Source organism: Trachemys scripta, chromosome 9, assembly GCF_013100865.1.
Source record: "Trachemys scripta elegans isolate TJP31775 chromosome 9, CAS_Tse_1.0, whole genome shotgun sequence".
NCBI lineage: Eukaryota > Metazoa > Chordata > Testudines > Emydidae > Trachemys > Trachemys scripta.
In genome coordinates, this window is record NC_048306.1 from 17,904,600 (window position 1) to 17,920,266 (window position 15,667).

The 15,667-nt window shown below is 38.9% G+C and overlaps 1 protein-coding gene across 3 annotated transcripts in view; it reads right to left on the reverse strand.

The window, feature by feature from the left end:
* Window positions 1-4,052: 4,052 nt before the first annotated feature.
* Window positions 4,053-15,667, reverse strand: part of ACSL4 (acyl-CoA synthetase long chain family member 4) — a 50,217-nt gene continuing 38,602 nt past the window's right edge. For all 3 annotated transcript variants that reach the window (XM_034781569.1, XM_034781570.1, XM_034781568.1), the window contains 9 exons: window positions 15,305-15,428; window positions 14,071-14,142; window positions 12,747-12,886; window positions 12,021-12,193; window positions 11,724-11,798; window positions 11,043-11,231; window positions 10,376-10,490; window positions 8,930-9,087; window positions 4,053-6,490 (listed from right to left, as the gene is read on the reverse strand). In XM_034781569.1, coding sequence (XP_034637460.1) covers window positions 6,333-6,490; window positions 8,930-9,087; window positions 10,376-10,490; window positions 11,043-11,231; window positions 11,724-11,798; window positions 12,021-12,193; window positions 12,747-12,886; window positions 14,071-14,142; window positions 15,305-15,428 — 1,204 coding nt within the window. In that variant the 3' untranslated portion in view covers window positions 4,053-6,332. The remainder of the gene's footprint in view (window positions 6,491-8,929; window positions 9,088-10,375; window positions 10,491-11,042; window positions 11,232-11,723; window positions 11,799-12,020; window positions 12,194-12,746; window positions 12,887-14,070; window positions 14,143-15,304; window positions 15,429-15,667) is intronic.

The window sequence follows — 15,667 nt, forward strand, 5'->3', positions numbered from 1 at the left end:
GGATTATTTATTAAAATGTTTCTGTATCGTAGATGAGGCTTTTCACAGCAGGCTACAGTACTCAAACTATAAATAGCACTGCTGAGCACATACAGAGGAGGTTCAGTGGTGCTCACCTCAGCTAGAAACGTTAGTGCAGCTTGTTTTCTACATTACAATGGTCACCTGGAATTGAAGTAAGCCAAAGACCAGAAGAGTGTAACTTTTTTTTTTCAGCAGTGTGACATCTAAGTTGCTTTTCTGGGGTAAGACTGTGCTGGATCAAGCCATGTTTTTGATTTCTTTCTGTTCCAAGCACAATTCCCTGCCAGCAAATGTTAAATGCTAAAGCCCTGAGGCATCTAAATAGGGTAAATGCTTATAGAATGAGCTGTATGTTCTTGTAAAACTAGCCAGATGGCTCATTTTTGTCATCAGCAGCTTTTAAAGAAACAGCAGCTTAGTATTTGTGCTGTTCTCTTCTTCCTTTATCAAAACTGCCAGCATTACTGCACTAGTGCCTTCACTTTCTAGCGTGCTAACCAGCCCCTCTCCCTTTTTAAAGACATTTTTATGCCTGTCTACCTCCCCAGCCGTTTTTGCTCAATTGTGCCAGTATTTAATTCTCTGCAGGAACAGACGTTTAACCCGTTGGGAGCTTGCAGGCATTTCAGGTCAAATTTTGCCTTCTCACAAGCTACGAGCAACTTTTGTTGATTGAAGTGGGCATTGCCAATGTGTGTTGTTCATAATACACTTCAAACCAGAACTAGCACCTTTGTTTATTGCATTAACACATTGTAAAATGGCGGGGGGGAGGGGGAATATGCCTAACAGAACCTGCACCAGCAAGTTTAACCAGATGCTCACTAGTAGTGTGGAAAAGATGCTTCTCGGGATCCAGAAAGGTACTTTGCTATGTAGAATGGTCCCTACTGGGCAGCACCAGAGAAAATTTACTCTCCTTCCTTCTCATTGCAAATGGCTAGAAGGGCTGTGTTAGGGAATTTAAAGAGCAATATACCAGTCCCTGCTTAGAAGGATGGGCATCCTCAGGACAAGTCTTGCTTGGAGACAGCCCTACTAGGGGAGAATTCAGAGGTACCAAGAAAATGAAGCTAAAGATTAAATGAATATCTAGCTCCCATCAGACAGGAACATCTCACAAAATTTCTCTTTAAGTAATGTAGTACTTCTGTGGCGTGTTGCATCTTCCATGTGCTGTATCCAGTGCTTCTCAAAGTCGGTCCGCTGCTTGTTCAGGGAAAGCACCTGGCAGACCAGGCCGGTTTGTTTACCTGCCGCGTCTGCAGGTTCGGCTGATCACTGCTCCCACTGGCCGCGGTTCGCCATCCCAGGCCAATGGGGGCTGCGGGAAACGGCGCAGGCCGAGGGATGTGCTGACTGCCCTTCCCACAGTCCCCACTGGCCTGAAGTGACGAACTACAGCCAGTGGGAGACACGATCGACCGAACTTGCGGACATGGCAGGTAAACAAACCGTCCTAGCCCACCAGGGGCTTTCACTGACCAAGCGGCGGCATGACTTTGAGAAGCACTGCTGTATACCGTCCACCGCCTGGCTTTTCAGAAAGACTGGAGTCTATGTATGCGCTGTGGTCGCATTCAGAATGACAGCGTGTGCAAGTGGAATGGCAGTGGCCCTCTGCCCTCAGATTCAGGCACCAATATTTTCTCCACTCATTGGTAAAAAATTAAGGCTACATTTGCTTTACATATGGGGAAACAGGCAGAGAAATGAACAAATTTACTTTAAAGGCACAGATAGAGCCCATCTTAGCGGTGGGAGGAACTTTTTCATGTTTAGAGAGCTCTATGTTCTAAGAGTAGGCTAATCTGGCTATGTTTAATATGCTAGTTTAATTTAATACAGTGATCAGACTGGCAACTTTTAACTGAAGGTGTTTCAGGAAGAATTACTTGCAAAACCAGCTCTGTGCTTAGGACACCGAACGAGGAACAAGCAGTAACTAGTTTTGTCCAAGTGGTCTTTGAACAGAGGCCTGACTCTTGCATTGAGCCTCACTCCCAGTGGTAGACTTATGGAAACAGCAGCAAACTAATAGGTCAAAGAACTAAAAGGCCCTATTTCTATCACAGCTTATTTCTTCAAATCAGAGTAACCAAAAATGATAGTTTAACTCCAGATTTACTAAATATAGCCAGTCCTCTTTACTCTGTGGTTGGTTTAATCTGTGTGGTATTCAAGAAATTTAAATATAAATCCACTTTAGTTTTGCTGCAGCACTGATTTAATTGGAAGTTGGGTTTTTTTAGTCCAAATACATTTTCACACTAATCTAGATGAGTCAGGTCATATTTTTAAATGCATTTTTAAATATCCTACCTTTTCTTAAGTCAGCTCTACAACATTTCACCTCAAGCCTCTCGGAAAGGAGCTTTTTTTTTAAAGTATATAAATAGTACTTAATAGAAAGAAGCTTTAAGTAATCAATTCATATAAGTAGCTTTGCCAACCAATACCATTTTAACCGCTCTAATCCAGTATTTATCAAATCACTCAATCATTCGGCGATGGCTTTTTATTAGAGATTGGCTTGAAGCAGCTTTCCCAGACCTGAACGTTCCTAGCCTTTTTATACATCTAGCAAATGGCTGACATGGACCAGCTTCCATTACAGCTCAGTATATTTGTCAGACTAGAAGCCCAGCCCTTACCTTAATACACCATCTGTGTTGATGAAAGCTGTCTTTTTTTTTTTTTGTTAGCGTTGTATTGAATGTTAGTTGCTAAATGTTTTTGTAAAACTATCGTCCACCAAAAGAACACTTAGTCTCCTCTCTGTATATGCCAGACTACTTTGTCAGCGTATTAAAATACTTTTTCCAGAAGCAACTTAATAAGTTGCATGGTTATGTACAATGAACAGTAAGTAAGTCACAGAATTGTAGTTCTTGTTAAGGGGGAAGTATTGTATGCAACACTGTCTTTGTTTCTATAACTGTCAAGATTTGTTGTAAATATTTGCAGTGTTTTGAAGTCTTTTTTCCTTAAATGTAAAATGTCTACTGTCCAGTACTAAGTTATTTCCCACAATGTTTCCATACTTCCTACATACAGAGAGGAGTTACTTTCTTAAAGCAACATAAGGGTCAGTGCAGATTTGTTTTTATTCTGTAGAGCATCCCCAAACCCCCTGAATGAGTCACTTCTTAGAATTTTTACAATATGCACTGCAAATATTTAATACCTGTGGAGTTTGTACTATTGTGCATAGTCCTCTTGAAAGCACTAAAGGTGTTTGCAGGATCAAGCCCTTCCTTTGATATCAAAAGGATGTAGGTAAAAAGATGCAATTATCTGAAATTTAAGATACCTGTTCTGCCCATCATGAGCGCATGGGCCACTTCTCTGTATTCCGTTTAGAGAAACTTTTACATATTGATCTAAAAACTGATCTAAGATTGTGTTGTGCAAAAATGCAGTCTCTCAAACACTTTGACAACAAGAACCAATTCAACTGTATTTCATCTTTGAAAGATTACTTTAACTTTCATACACACTGAAAATAATGATCCCCATCAATGAAAACATATGGGTACAATAGAGGGAAACTACTGAGGCCCAATAAATACATTGTATGAATTGCTTTTTTTAAGCATATAAGATTTGCCATCAGATCTAAGTGCACATAACTAGCTATTTCTTACAGTTGTTTAATTATAGTTTCTTTGTGGTGTTTAAGTGGTCTAAAAGCTATTTTAGTTCTTTAACAATGAATAATTTTAATACAGAAAGAAAACTAACATGTCTTCAAGACTAATAATCTGAAAAGCCCCTGTTGACATGGGCAGTATTTCCTGTATTCATAAACAAGTGTATGTGTTTAAGGAAAAGAGGCCTTTCTCTGGTCCCCTTTAATGACTGTTGAAAGTCCATGCAGAACTAGCAGCAGCCAACTTTAAATTGATTTGCTCCCCATCCCCAAGGGGTTTTAGCAAAATCACTTGGCAGTGTTGTGGTTTGACTAGAGGAGTTATGCATGTAATAAATAAATAAATAAATAAAAAGTTCCTTGAAAATTTAAAAAGAAATTGGTCCCAGAGGAAAGGACAGTCCAAGAGCTTATGGTTAACCAATCCATAACCATGATTTATTTTCACTTTGAAAGTTGGTTGAGCTGGGAAAAAGGGATTCACACATACACCTCACAGAAGGAAAATCTTGCCCTGATTGTTTTTTAAAATCACTATATACTGAAGATGTTTCATATAAAACCCTTCACTCTTTAAATTGACAATATCAGATAATTTTCCTTTTTACCATCATATACACAACATTTAAATATTATGAATAGACAAAATCTATTTTATAAATACTTTAGATCAAAGTAAGTTATAATATCACAGTTGAGAGCCACATCTGTACAAAATGTAAGCAACATATATAAAATGATTAAGAAAGAAATTTAAAGTAGAACAGTCGCAAGAGCTTCCACTTTTTACAGTATTTATGGTTCAAGTGGTAACATCTAAGAGAGATACATGAGGCCAGAGTGCTAACTAAGGATTTTGAAGAAACAGTACAGGATGTTGCACACTCAATGGCAAACCGTTATTGTATTATTTTGCCTCCTTCCCACTTCAGCACTTCTACAGTTTCCAGTTTTTAAAACAAACATTTTCACAAACAGAAAGACAAAGTTCTACCTCAAGTGTTTTCTCTTCTTTTAACAAGTTTAATGAACAAAAATCCCTAACTAGAGACCAAGCTCATCAACTGTAAGTAAAAGAATAATATGGGAAATGCTTGGCTTCCAACTGTGGCTTGTTTTGATTGACATATTTAAAAGGTGAACAGTAATACTTTTTAATAAGTTAATACAAAATGTTTTAGGCCCTGATCCTGTAAATTCTTACATGTGTTTAGCTTTACTCATAACTTTACTCATGTGAGTAGTGCTACATATATAACTAAACATTTGGAGGATCAGGGCCTAATATTTCAAAGCAATAACAGAACGTTGACTTAAAAGGTTCATAGCTGTTTAAAGACAAAAAATGATCTGAATGTTAGTTCTGCCTTTACTTGTCTGTAAGAGCTCAGTTCTATATGCTAGCTGATGACCTCACTAACAAGCAACAGTTCTTGCAGTGGGATTTTTTTTTTTTTAAATCTTTGTGTCAAAGTTGAAAATGCTGTTTTGAATTAAAAAAACATCGTGGCAAGTATAAAAAATATTTCAGAACATTTAAAGTCTACTGGAGATAAGCTGTTCATAGAACACTCTTGAAGAATGAAATTCTGACTAGTTTGATTTTAAAAAAGCCTTTCAGTTCACCCTTCTTATTTCAGTAAAGTATTTTATATTCCTTTTTAGGCACTGAAAAGATTCATAATATAACTGGATGTGCAGAAGATTCAATCTACTGTCAGTAATGCATTTTCAGTGCCATGTAATTAATTCTGTGGCCTTGAATAAATTCTGTAGTACGAGTGTTAATAATCAATAGGCCCAAGTCTTGGATCTTGTCAACCTGAGCTCAATGCAGGACATAACTGGGGTAGGATGGGGAGAGGTGGTATTTTAAGCTACCCTGCTGGCTCATAGCTTCTGAATACAAAGGGGCCATAGCAGAATCTAGAATTGGGCTTAAATGCAGTGCAATAATCTCAGATTTCTTTCCCTCTTCCATAAACTCAAATTCTAAAAAGAGCTTTATACATCTGTACTGGCCTTTTAGGTAACGTTGATAAACAGATCAGGTTCAAGTTAAACTATTCATTTTCATTTAATCTAGGACAGGACCTGAGATAAGACATTACACCAATACTTTTGCGAAAGCTGCAATGCTTTGTATCTAACGTTTTCCTACTTCATCTTCACTTTTTGCATAAGAAGTGCAAATCTTAAATGTGTTTATTTTTTCCCCTCTCCAAGTACCTTTCTCTGATGTAGGAATTATCATATTTACATTTTAACTCATTTTCATATTTGTATGGGGAACTGGAGAAGAACAGATGGGAAAGCAGTTGGAATATGGTATAGAAGCAGCAGTGGAAATCAGGTTATCAAGTCACATTGCTTCACATGATCACATCTAACTCCAAGGTGGAAGTGATCGAATGAAACAGTTTAAAGTGGGTAAGTGTTTTCGGCTAGTAGCTAGAAAGTTTGGTTCCATAAGCAAGTGTTTTTCCCCACAGGACGTTACAGGTTAGGTAGGTCTTCGCTGATTTCATGTTCTGTCTGAACTACCTGTGGTATCTACAGTACACAAGGATGTCCAATATTCTGAGGCTTGAGTTTGTCCGGTAGGGTATGAGAAGGAACTTTCTGCAGAACTTTCTAGTCAATGTAGCTCAGACGTTTATTTGCCTCCATACATTCGCTCGATATCATTGAGGTAATGGTTCTTTAATTCCTTCCTTTTCAATTTGAAAGCATCAGTTACTAGACCAGTCTCTGGGGTCCATGGTTCAGGGCTTAACCGTACTTTGATTGGTATTTCAAATCTCTCTAATTTCACTGCAGGGGCAATAAAAACAAAACACATTTATGATTACATTCACAGATAAAACACTGATTTATGCAACTTCATGAACAGGAATAAGACATTCAGTAGTCTGCTGTACTATATAGTGGAATAGCTTCATATCAATACAGTCACGGAAGCGACTCACTGAAGAAAGAAAATGCAAACTTATGGTTGTAATACTTAGTATTTGCTATTACATCCAGGTATTCTAGTAACACATGCCATAGCATTTATCTTTTGTACAGCTCCAGTGGATTGGCACTGTAAATAAAAAAAAGTGCCAAACAAATGAGGATCACAGAATAAAATCTCAAAGCAGTAATAAAGTTTCACGCTAAATGAAAAGTGCAAAACAAATGAGTCCCTACCTCAAAAGAGATTGTATTATAGGCACAATCAGGTATAAAAAAAAAAAAAAAACGTGGCTGTAGCATGCACTAGGAAGTTAGCTGTGAGCAAGGATTAAATGATCAGGACCATGATTACTATTATTCACAGCAGCAATTGAAGGATGAAACTGATTGTACTCATTCCATGCGATAGGATATGATGATCCACCCAAGTTTTATACATATATTTTTTACTGTGCAGTTTTGTAGAATAATTTTAGTAGAACACAGTTGACAACTTTTAAAAGCATGTGCGCACACAAATCCAACTACAGTATAAGCTAGGGATGCGTGCATATACACGTGTGCACTCTCGCGTTATGGACAACACTGCATGCACACTTTAGTCATAACATGCAGAGGGGTCAGATTTTCAAAACATGTTTAGGGGACATACTTGTTTCCAATGTACAGTGCATGGATAACTATGCTAATTCATCTGTTGGTTTTCTGTGTCTTTTAAAAATATTCTTGGGGGGGGTGGAAAAACAAATTGCCAAAAAAGTCTGTTCCAGCATACACTAAATGGGGTAAGTTTTATTCTTAGAAATGAAGTTGTAAAATCAGAAGAGTTCCAAAGTGAGCAAGCATTTCCTTACTTTTGTTAGTGTCATTTAAAGTCCTCATGGCCCTTAAAAAAAAGTCAGTTCCTTCAAATGAGAAATCCTTCCTTGCAGCCAACAGTGGCCAAATTATGAATCCTTGAAAATGAATTATCAATGGAAATGCTGAAAGTCATTAACATTTTTAGATTACGTATTCTTCAGAGTAGGGATTGTCTTATTCTGTGTTTATACAGGGCCTAGCATAATAGGGCTCCAATCTCAGGTAACCCTTAGGCACTATCATAATTAACCATAATAACAATAAATAAGGATATTGACTTTGTAATGTTAATACTTCAGCAAAACAGAGTAAAATGAAAATAAAATAAAACCACCATGCCCAATTAGAAACTGAATTTCCAAAACAGGCTATCACAATACAACCAGTAGATGGCAGTAACTGTACAATTATTAGAATCAGTGGCCACAAAGCTCCTGCTGTATGACCTAACTTTATAGCTTTAGACTGTTATTGCAATATAGTTTTGTTTTCATTTAGATATATGCCTTTTTGCGATTGAACTACAAAATGTTCTGCTAAAAACTAATTCCAAGATGATTAGTTTAATGTTCCCTTGGAACGAAGGCCAAAGGAAAAATCTTGGCCTTAGTTCTAGCTAAAAACATTGGTGCCGTCAAGGATTTTTTTCTATAAGCCGAACTCTTAGAGAAACAAGAATAAAAAAAAAGTTATGTGGAAAACATTTTATGATTTACATGTAACACAATAATATAGAGTTAAGTTTTTCACCAGTTCAATGGGACACATGGACATTTAACAAAACTCATGCAAAACAAAACAAAAAAAACTTACACTGCCTACCATCCTCTTAGAATTGTATTGTAAATGTTATTTAACCTATTGTCCTGATTAAAATAGGCTGATTCTCATCTTGTGGGAATAAGTGATGAAAAAGTGTTTAATGTGTACTCTATTAGTACGGTTATTGCCAAAATAAGTGAAATTGAGACAAAACCCAATACCATCTTTAGTGTTTCCTGTTTGGCCATAAAGTCTCAATTAATTTTCCTTGTTCCTTGAAAATTCGCCCTACATTTCTTTGGCCTCATAGGCTATGTTAGAGAGCAGCCAGACCAACTTTTGGACATTCATTCAAAGCACTACAACAAGGATTAGCAGAACGTTTTAAAACCAACTGTATCATGCATGTAACACTTACTGGACTGGATTCATAGTGTCCTGCTTTAGGAACAAGAAAATTGCCTGAAAGTGTGCTCCTCTACTCATATTCAGAGAATTTTGAATAGAGTTAAATCTTACCAACTACATCCAGAGGTAACATGTTCCACAGATTTCCCAGCAAGTTAGAAAACATGGGCAAGAGGACTATATCTACAGATGTTTTGCTGCCTCTTTTCAGCTTCATGTGAAATTGGCTTAGTACAGTGTACAAAACAATTCAGTTATACTCACTCTTATCTGCCACCTCTTTAATCTCTTTCAATATCTCAGCTTCCATGATAGGATTGTTACAGATTTCCACCCAAGTTCCCTGGACACCTTTCTGTTCAGCTAATACAGTCAGCTTCTTCTGGTTAGGAACCACAAAACTGATCACATAAGACTGATCACTAAAACAGGATGAGAGGACAAGGAAAAAAACCAGGCAAGTAAGAAGAATTTCAGATTGTCAACAATTACTTGAGTCTAAGTAAATATTCCCCAGTGCTTTATATAGCTAATTTCTTCCTCTCCTCCCCCCTCCACACTATTCAACCTTTATCATGAAGTTTTTTAAAAAAGTGACTGGATTCAATTAGTCTCATATTTAGATCTTGAGAGAAGTTATAGTCTCTACTAAATTCAGTATCCAGCAAGTGAGTGCAAGTAAAGTCTCACCATCTACTCCTAAGGGAAGGTGGGGGACTTTTCCAAAGCCCACGGAAAATGCTTTGGATCAGGCTTTAAAGTGTCAAGATAAACACCACTGTAGCATTTGGACTGAAGGCCAAAACCGTCTATAAACATTAGATTATGAAGGCTGGTATTTTCAGTTTCCCTGCCCCTGCATTGGGGGCAGGAACATAGGCGGCGGGTCGCATAGGCTGGGGGAGGCTGTGCCTCCCCAAACAGCCAGCCATGGTCCCACCCCCTGCAGCGAGTGCTCCCTGCATGCAGCTCCAGTCCCTCTAGTGCTCCGGCTAGGGAGGCTTAGGTTGCGCGCCGCCCGCCTTCCTGTGCTCCAGAGCTGGGGAGGCTGCAACCGCCCGTCCTCCCAGGCTGGGGCCGCACGCTGCCCACCCTCCTGGTGCTCCTTTGGGGCTGGGGGAACTAGCCGTGGGACTGGGTCCATGGCCACGGTGGGGGGAGGGGAGGGAAGGGGAGACCAGCCTCCCCCAGCTGGTGGTTCACATGCCACCCATGGGCAGTAATGAGGGGAGTTGTGGTGGGAAACATACACACATCAAGGGAGCTTTAAGCTGATCCTGCACTTCCCCTATTCTGGTGCAGCTGGGAACCTGTTTGGCCTCAGCACTCTGCTAATTTACACATTGCTTCCCATTGTTCTCGAAAGGCCTGTGTACGCAGAAGACAGCTGTAGCATAGTGCACACTGACCACACCCCTCCCTCCTACTCCCTACAAGGCTTGCTGGGAACAGGGCCAGGATAGAACTCTTATGCCAGATCTGCACTAATCTGGGGACCCTCTGCACAGTGGGGGGGAAGCAGCCTCAGGGGTATTTCCATCCCCTTTACTCTTTTAGTGCTGTAGAGGGCCTTAGTGTTCTGGAGAATTAGGCCTACAATCTGCATTTCAGACAAAGGATTTTTGAATACCATAGGTAAATCAAGCATTAAATATAAGAATGCCCCCAACTGAGTTTGAGGTGAAGAGAGAATATTAACGTAACTCTTACCTTTTGGCATAAGCACAGATATTGTCAATAAGCGGACAGTTCTTCAGTGCTGCCTCTACTTTACCCAGAGATACATATTCTCCTGCTTGCAACTTCACCAAATCTTTTTTTCGATCTAGGAACAGTTAGAAAGGCATGCTGCTTTAAAGGAGTTTAAATTCCTCCACTTGTATATACTCAGTTAAAATAATTTAAGTACCACATTTTAAATGCTTATTTAATTTTAATGGAATACCATGCAAAAGACTAAAAAAAAAATACAAGAGAAGGAATGCCAAACAAATCACCTAGAAGCGGTTAGCGTTTAATTTTTAAGGAAATGTCCATTTTAAAAAATACCCTTAAGGAGTAATTTTCAGACTTGCAACTAACATTAAAAGTCACTGAGAATCTAAACTTTAGCCATTAATACATAAAAACAAAGTGGGAATTTTCAAAGTGAAGGCTAAGTAGAGACAGTAAATGAGATTACAGACAACAGCATCAGTTTCAGGGCTTCGCACAATCACTAAGTTTTGAGAATATGTTTTAACACCATGATTAAGCAAATTACTGAAGTGTGTAGCTTTAAGCATGAGTAGTCCTACTGGCTTCAATGATTCACATGTGTGAGGTTATGCTCTTGCTTAACTGGCATTTAAATTAGCAAAAAGCGTAAGCTCCCAACCTATGATCTGCAGACACCCATCAGGATGAAATTCTCCAATATCTCCAGTACAAAACCATCTCTGGCCATTTTCATCCACGGAGAAATCCTCTGTCTTTTCTTCATTTTTAAAGTATCCCATAGAGACATTAGGTCCACCTATTATAATTTCTCCTCTAGGATTAGGCTTGTCTCTGCAAGTGTAGCCCCCTGAAAGTCAGATAAGTAAAACTGTTTTCAAGTCAGAATGATACAATATACATTCCTCTCCCAGGCAAATATTGAAGAATCCACACACAAAATAAAACAGAAAAATATAAAGTGATTATCCATTTATCAAGAGATCACAAAATGTTAATACTCAATTACATCAACATCGACAGTTGATTATGTGGACAGCAGGAAAACAGGCTAGGTAACAGTAAAACTAGTTACTTGGAGATCAAAATATTATACTCTATCACTATTGCATAATATGTGTAAATGTATTTGCATGAATCTGAAAGGCTTGGTAGCTCTGCAGTTTGTCATCACTATCTGTTTGCTGTGTATCTTCAGGTTTGAACTCCAGCTAAACATTTTGACAAGAATGGTTCATATTCATGTTTTACCTGTAGCTTGAAACTAGCAGCCAGATTCACTGAAAGAATTAAGTAGAATGTGCTGAAAGAAAAAAAAAAAAAAAAAAAAAAAAGTTCTCACCTTCTTTCCAGTCTCTCAATTTAATCTCACAGCAAATAAGAGGTGCCCCAACTCTGCCAGTGCTATAGTCAGAAACTAGGGGAAGTTAGAAAGGAACAGTAAGATGGTGGCCAAAGGTTTTTTTTTTTAATCTGACAATATTGAAATGTAAACACAGAGCTGGAATAGGAAGGTAGCTATTAATTCAAGTTATTCTCTACAAGTTAAGAGCTACAAATGTTTTCAACTGTACTTTAAAATTAAAGAATTCACACGTCTACATTAAACATGCATATTTCCAAGAGTATGTTAACATACCTTCAGTAATTGTTCCAGCTCCACAGGTTTCTGTTAATCCATAACCCTGGCCAACTGGACAGCAGAAACAGATGTTCATGAACCTTTGTGTCTGAGGCGAAAGGGGTGCTCCTCCAGAAAGCATCATACGCACATTTCCTCCTAGCAATGCTTTTACCTTTTTAAACAGCAGTCTTGAGGTAAAAGAAACCATATATAAAATATCACTTGTTCTGCTCCTTTGCAGGAAAGGCTAGAGACTCTAATACCCCTCCTTACCTATTTAGCTGTGACATATCTAACAAGTAATAAGATTCACAGATTTTAACGGCCCAAAGGGACCATCATGATGATGTAGTCTGTCAAGTATTACCCAAGCCATAGAATTTTACGCAGTAACTCCTGCATCTAGCCCAGTATCTTGTAGCTGAAATAGAGCATTTCTTTTAGAAAGACATCCAGTCTTGTTTTAAAAAAATCCAAGAGATGGAAAATTTACCACATTCCTGGGTAATGTGTTTCAATGATTAGTGGCCCTCACTGTTAGACTTTCATCTTATTTTCAGTCTGAACTTTTCTGAATTAGACTTAGTCAGTGGATCTTGTTATGCCTTTGTTAGCCTGGAGTCCTCTAAGTACCAGATTATCTACACAAGGAGAATTGCTTATAGACTGTGATCAAGTCACCCCTTAATATCTGATAAATTATATACATTGGAAGATATTTGAACCTTTAACTGTACTTACATATTACACAGAGGTGCATCATACCCCCTTTTGATCTGTTCCAGTTTATAGTCATAGCCTATCTTGAACAGAGTTCTCTGAATATAGTTCATCTCTTGGACTTTACTCATGACATTCTTATAAATTCGGTCCATTATTTCCTACAGCGAAGATTGAAAAGGGGACAAAGTATTACTACTTCTGATTGAAAACATGCATCAAACTAACTAAAAAACAAAACCAGAAAAGTACTGTTCATTTTAAATGGATGATTTCACTTTAGCTATGCAGTCTCTGCCAAATTGTTGTATAATACTTAACATTTTCCCTTAATATGTCATCTATTTAATGAATTTATATTCTATTCCATCTCAGGACTATTCAAGGTGGTAGAATAATGTGTGGAAATGGGTAATGGAAATGAAGGACAAGGTCACATTTTTTTCCTTTCCTCATCCATCCCACCTCATAAACCTCTTAAGTTATGAAGGTGATTGCCTAGGAAAAAGAAAAAGGCTCACATAATAAAACATTTTAATATGGCAATCTGGCCTTGTATAATCAGTCCTGGGCAAGTAACCAAATTACCTCTGAGCCATTTAGAAGTGTTCCAATAGTTAACAGTACCACTGACTCACTTCTACAAGCTGCATCTTAAACCTTAGACTTTTTTTAAACACTTTTCACATCAATGTTGTTAGCCATCTAGTGATGTTGCTGGACTGAATATATGGAAAAATAAAAATGTCCTTGCTAATGTCTAAGTCTGCGTGTCTGTCATGGAGGTCACAGATTCTGTGACTCTCCATAATCTCTGTGACTTCTGCAGGGGATGGTGTGGCTGGCTCAGGGGCTGCCCAAACAGCAGCAGCAGTTTGGGTGTGGGAGGGGGCTCAGGGCTGGGTCAGGGGGTTGGGTTGCGGGGTGGCACTTGTCTCGGGCGGGGGGGGGGGGGGGGAAGGGGGAGAAGAGGGAGCTCCCCCGGAAGCGGCTGGCATGTCCCTGTAGCTCTTAGGTGGAGGGGCCAGGGGCTCTGCACACAGTCTATGCTTGCATGCACCACCCCCAGAGCCCCCATTGGCTGCAGTTCCCCTCCAGGCTGCCAGCCCCTCGAACCCCTCTCCAGCACCAGTGGGGTCCCAGGCCATGCACTGCCACCCCCCTCCCCCCATAGCACCCACAGCCTCCTGGCCCAAGTTTTAGTTAGGGGTATATAGTACAAGTCATGGACAGGTCACGGGCCGTGAATTTTTGTTTACTGCCAGTGACCTGTCCATGACTTTTACTAAAAATACCCATGACTAAAACGTAGCCTTAATCATGTCCTCTACCTTCTCATACTTACAGGCACAGCCGCTATGAGTGTGGGCTTCAGTACAGTACAGTCTCCTTTGCTTCCCTTCTTAATTTTACTTGACTGAAATAAAGACAAAACGTGAAGACGTTAAACTGAGAAACTGGTGACTGGTTAGGGGAGAAAACCTAATGTGCGGTTTCTGAAGTTCTCCCCCTCCTTCCCCAGATTATTATTTTCTCAGTGGGGTGGAGCAGAAAGGTATATTGTCAGCCTCATCTCATGCCAAATATATCTGCTGAAATCAAAGCTTGCTAGAACAAGCCACGTTATATGTATCATTTTTGCTTTCTTTATTCATCCTTCTAGTATTTTTTTTTTGTATGGTGTGACTTCAAGGGGGTGATTTTCAATTGGAACCAAGTTATGATGATCCCTACAAATCCATCTGACATTGATTTGTTGTTTTCTTGGTGCCTCAGTGTTTCCAAGCTGTGCATCTGCTGGCTAGTTTGCATAACAAACTTGTATTCATTTTCTCTTCTACTTTATTACATTCTTCAGCATGTTTATGGTGTTCTCAGTTATTTACACTTGGAGGCTGCAGATACATATTGCAGCCTTTCATTAATCATTTACCCATTTCCAGCCAAGTACCTCTGCCCCTTCAGTCAGCTAATGGAGGATTTTCTGTTTTGGGTTTCACCTCGTTGACAACTATTAGGCAAGCAAAAGAGAACCAAAAGCTGACTAAAGGGACAAACTAGTGATTTACAAAGCAATTATTGGCCAGGCAGGGCAGGCTCAGCAGAGCTTTTAGACAAACTAATTTTCTTTTATGTGTATTATCCAATGGTTAAATCATTTTTTTTGAAATCATAGAACTAAAAGAACATTTAACACTTATAGCCAGCTATAGCAAAAATCAAGTGCAGTTAGTCTTTTGATACCTGTTGTGACAATGGGTAATCCTGAAACTACTGAGGCAGAAAGAAAAACTTACGTGCAGTCATTTGCTTTTCTTTTAATTTACAGATAATTCTGACTTTACCTAAAGATGACGAAAGCTCAAAATTTAGATAGAAATGCATGTTATGTGGTCTATTGTACAGTTTCACCAGGAGCTTAGTTTTGTTTGTGGTTACGTTTTCAGAAGGTACTACTGCTTTTGACATTAACTGCATTGTATATCATATTTTTGCAAGACAAATGACTGACCAAGAAAAATAAAGAAGTACAACCACCAAGATTTTGCTTAACCACTGTGCTGAAAGTTTCCCCTCACCTGGTCCGATAGAGTGAGTGGAGAGGAGTATCCAATCCTGCAGCCATAGGTAACGCAGGACATTTCTGCTGTCAATTCTAATACATGAGCCAGAGGCAAGTAGCCAACGTAAGTGTCCTTGGGTCTAGCAAAGCAAGGATTATTTAATTAACTTGGGGATCCAAGAGTGAGCGCGCTGAAAATATTTTATCTAGTGCAACAGAGGATTGTATATTCAAGAACAAAAAGACAGAATTACTAGTTTTCCAAAAGTCTACATCATAACAGTTCACTACTGGAGTCTATTCTCCTGTATGCGGTAACCACACTGGGAATTCTCTAAGCTCAACGTTTGAAAGTCCTATTGCAGTTGATGGGAATTTT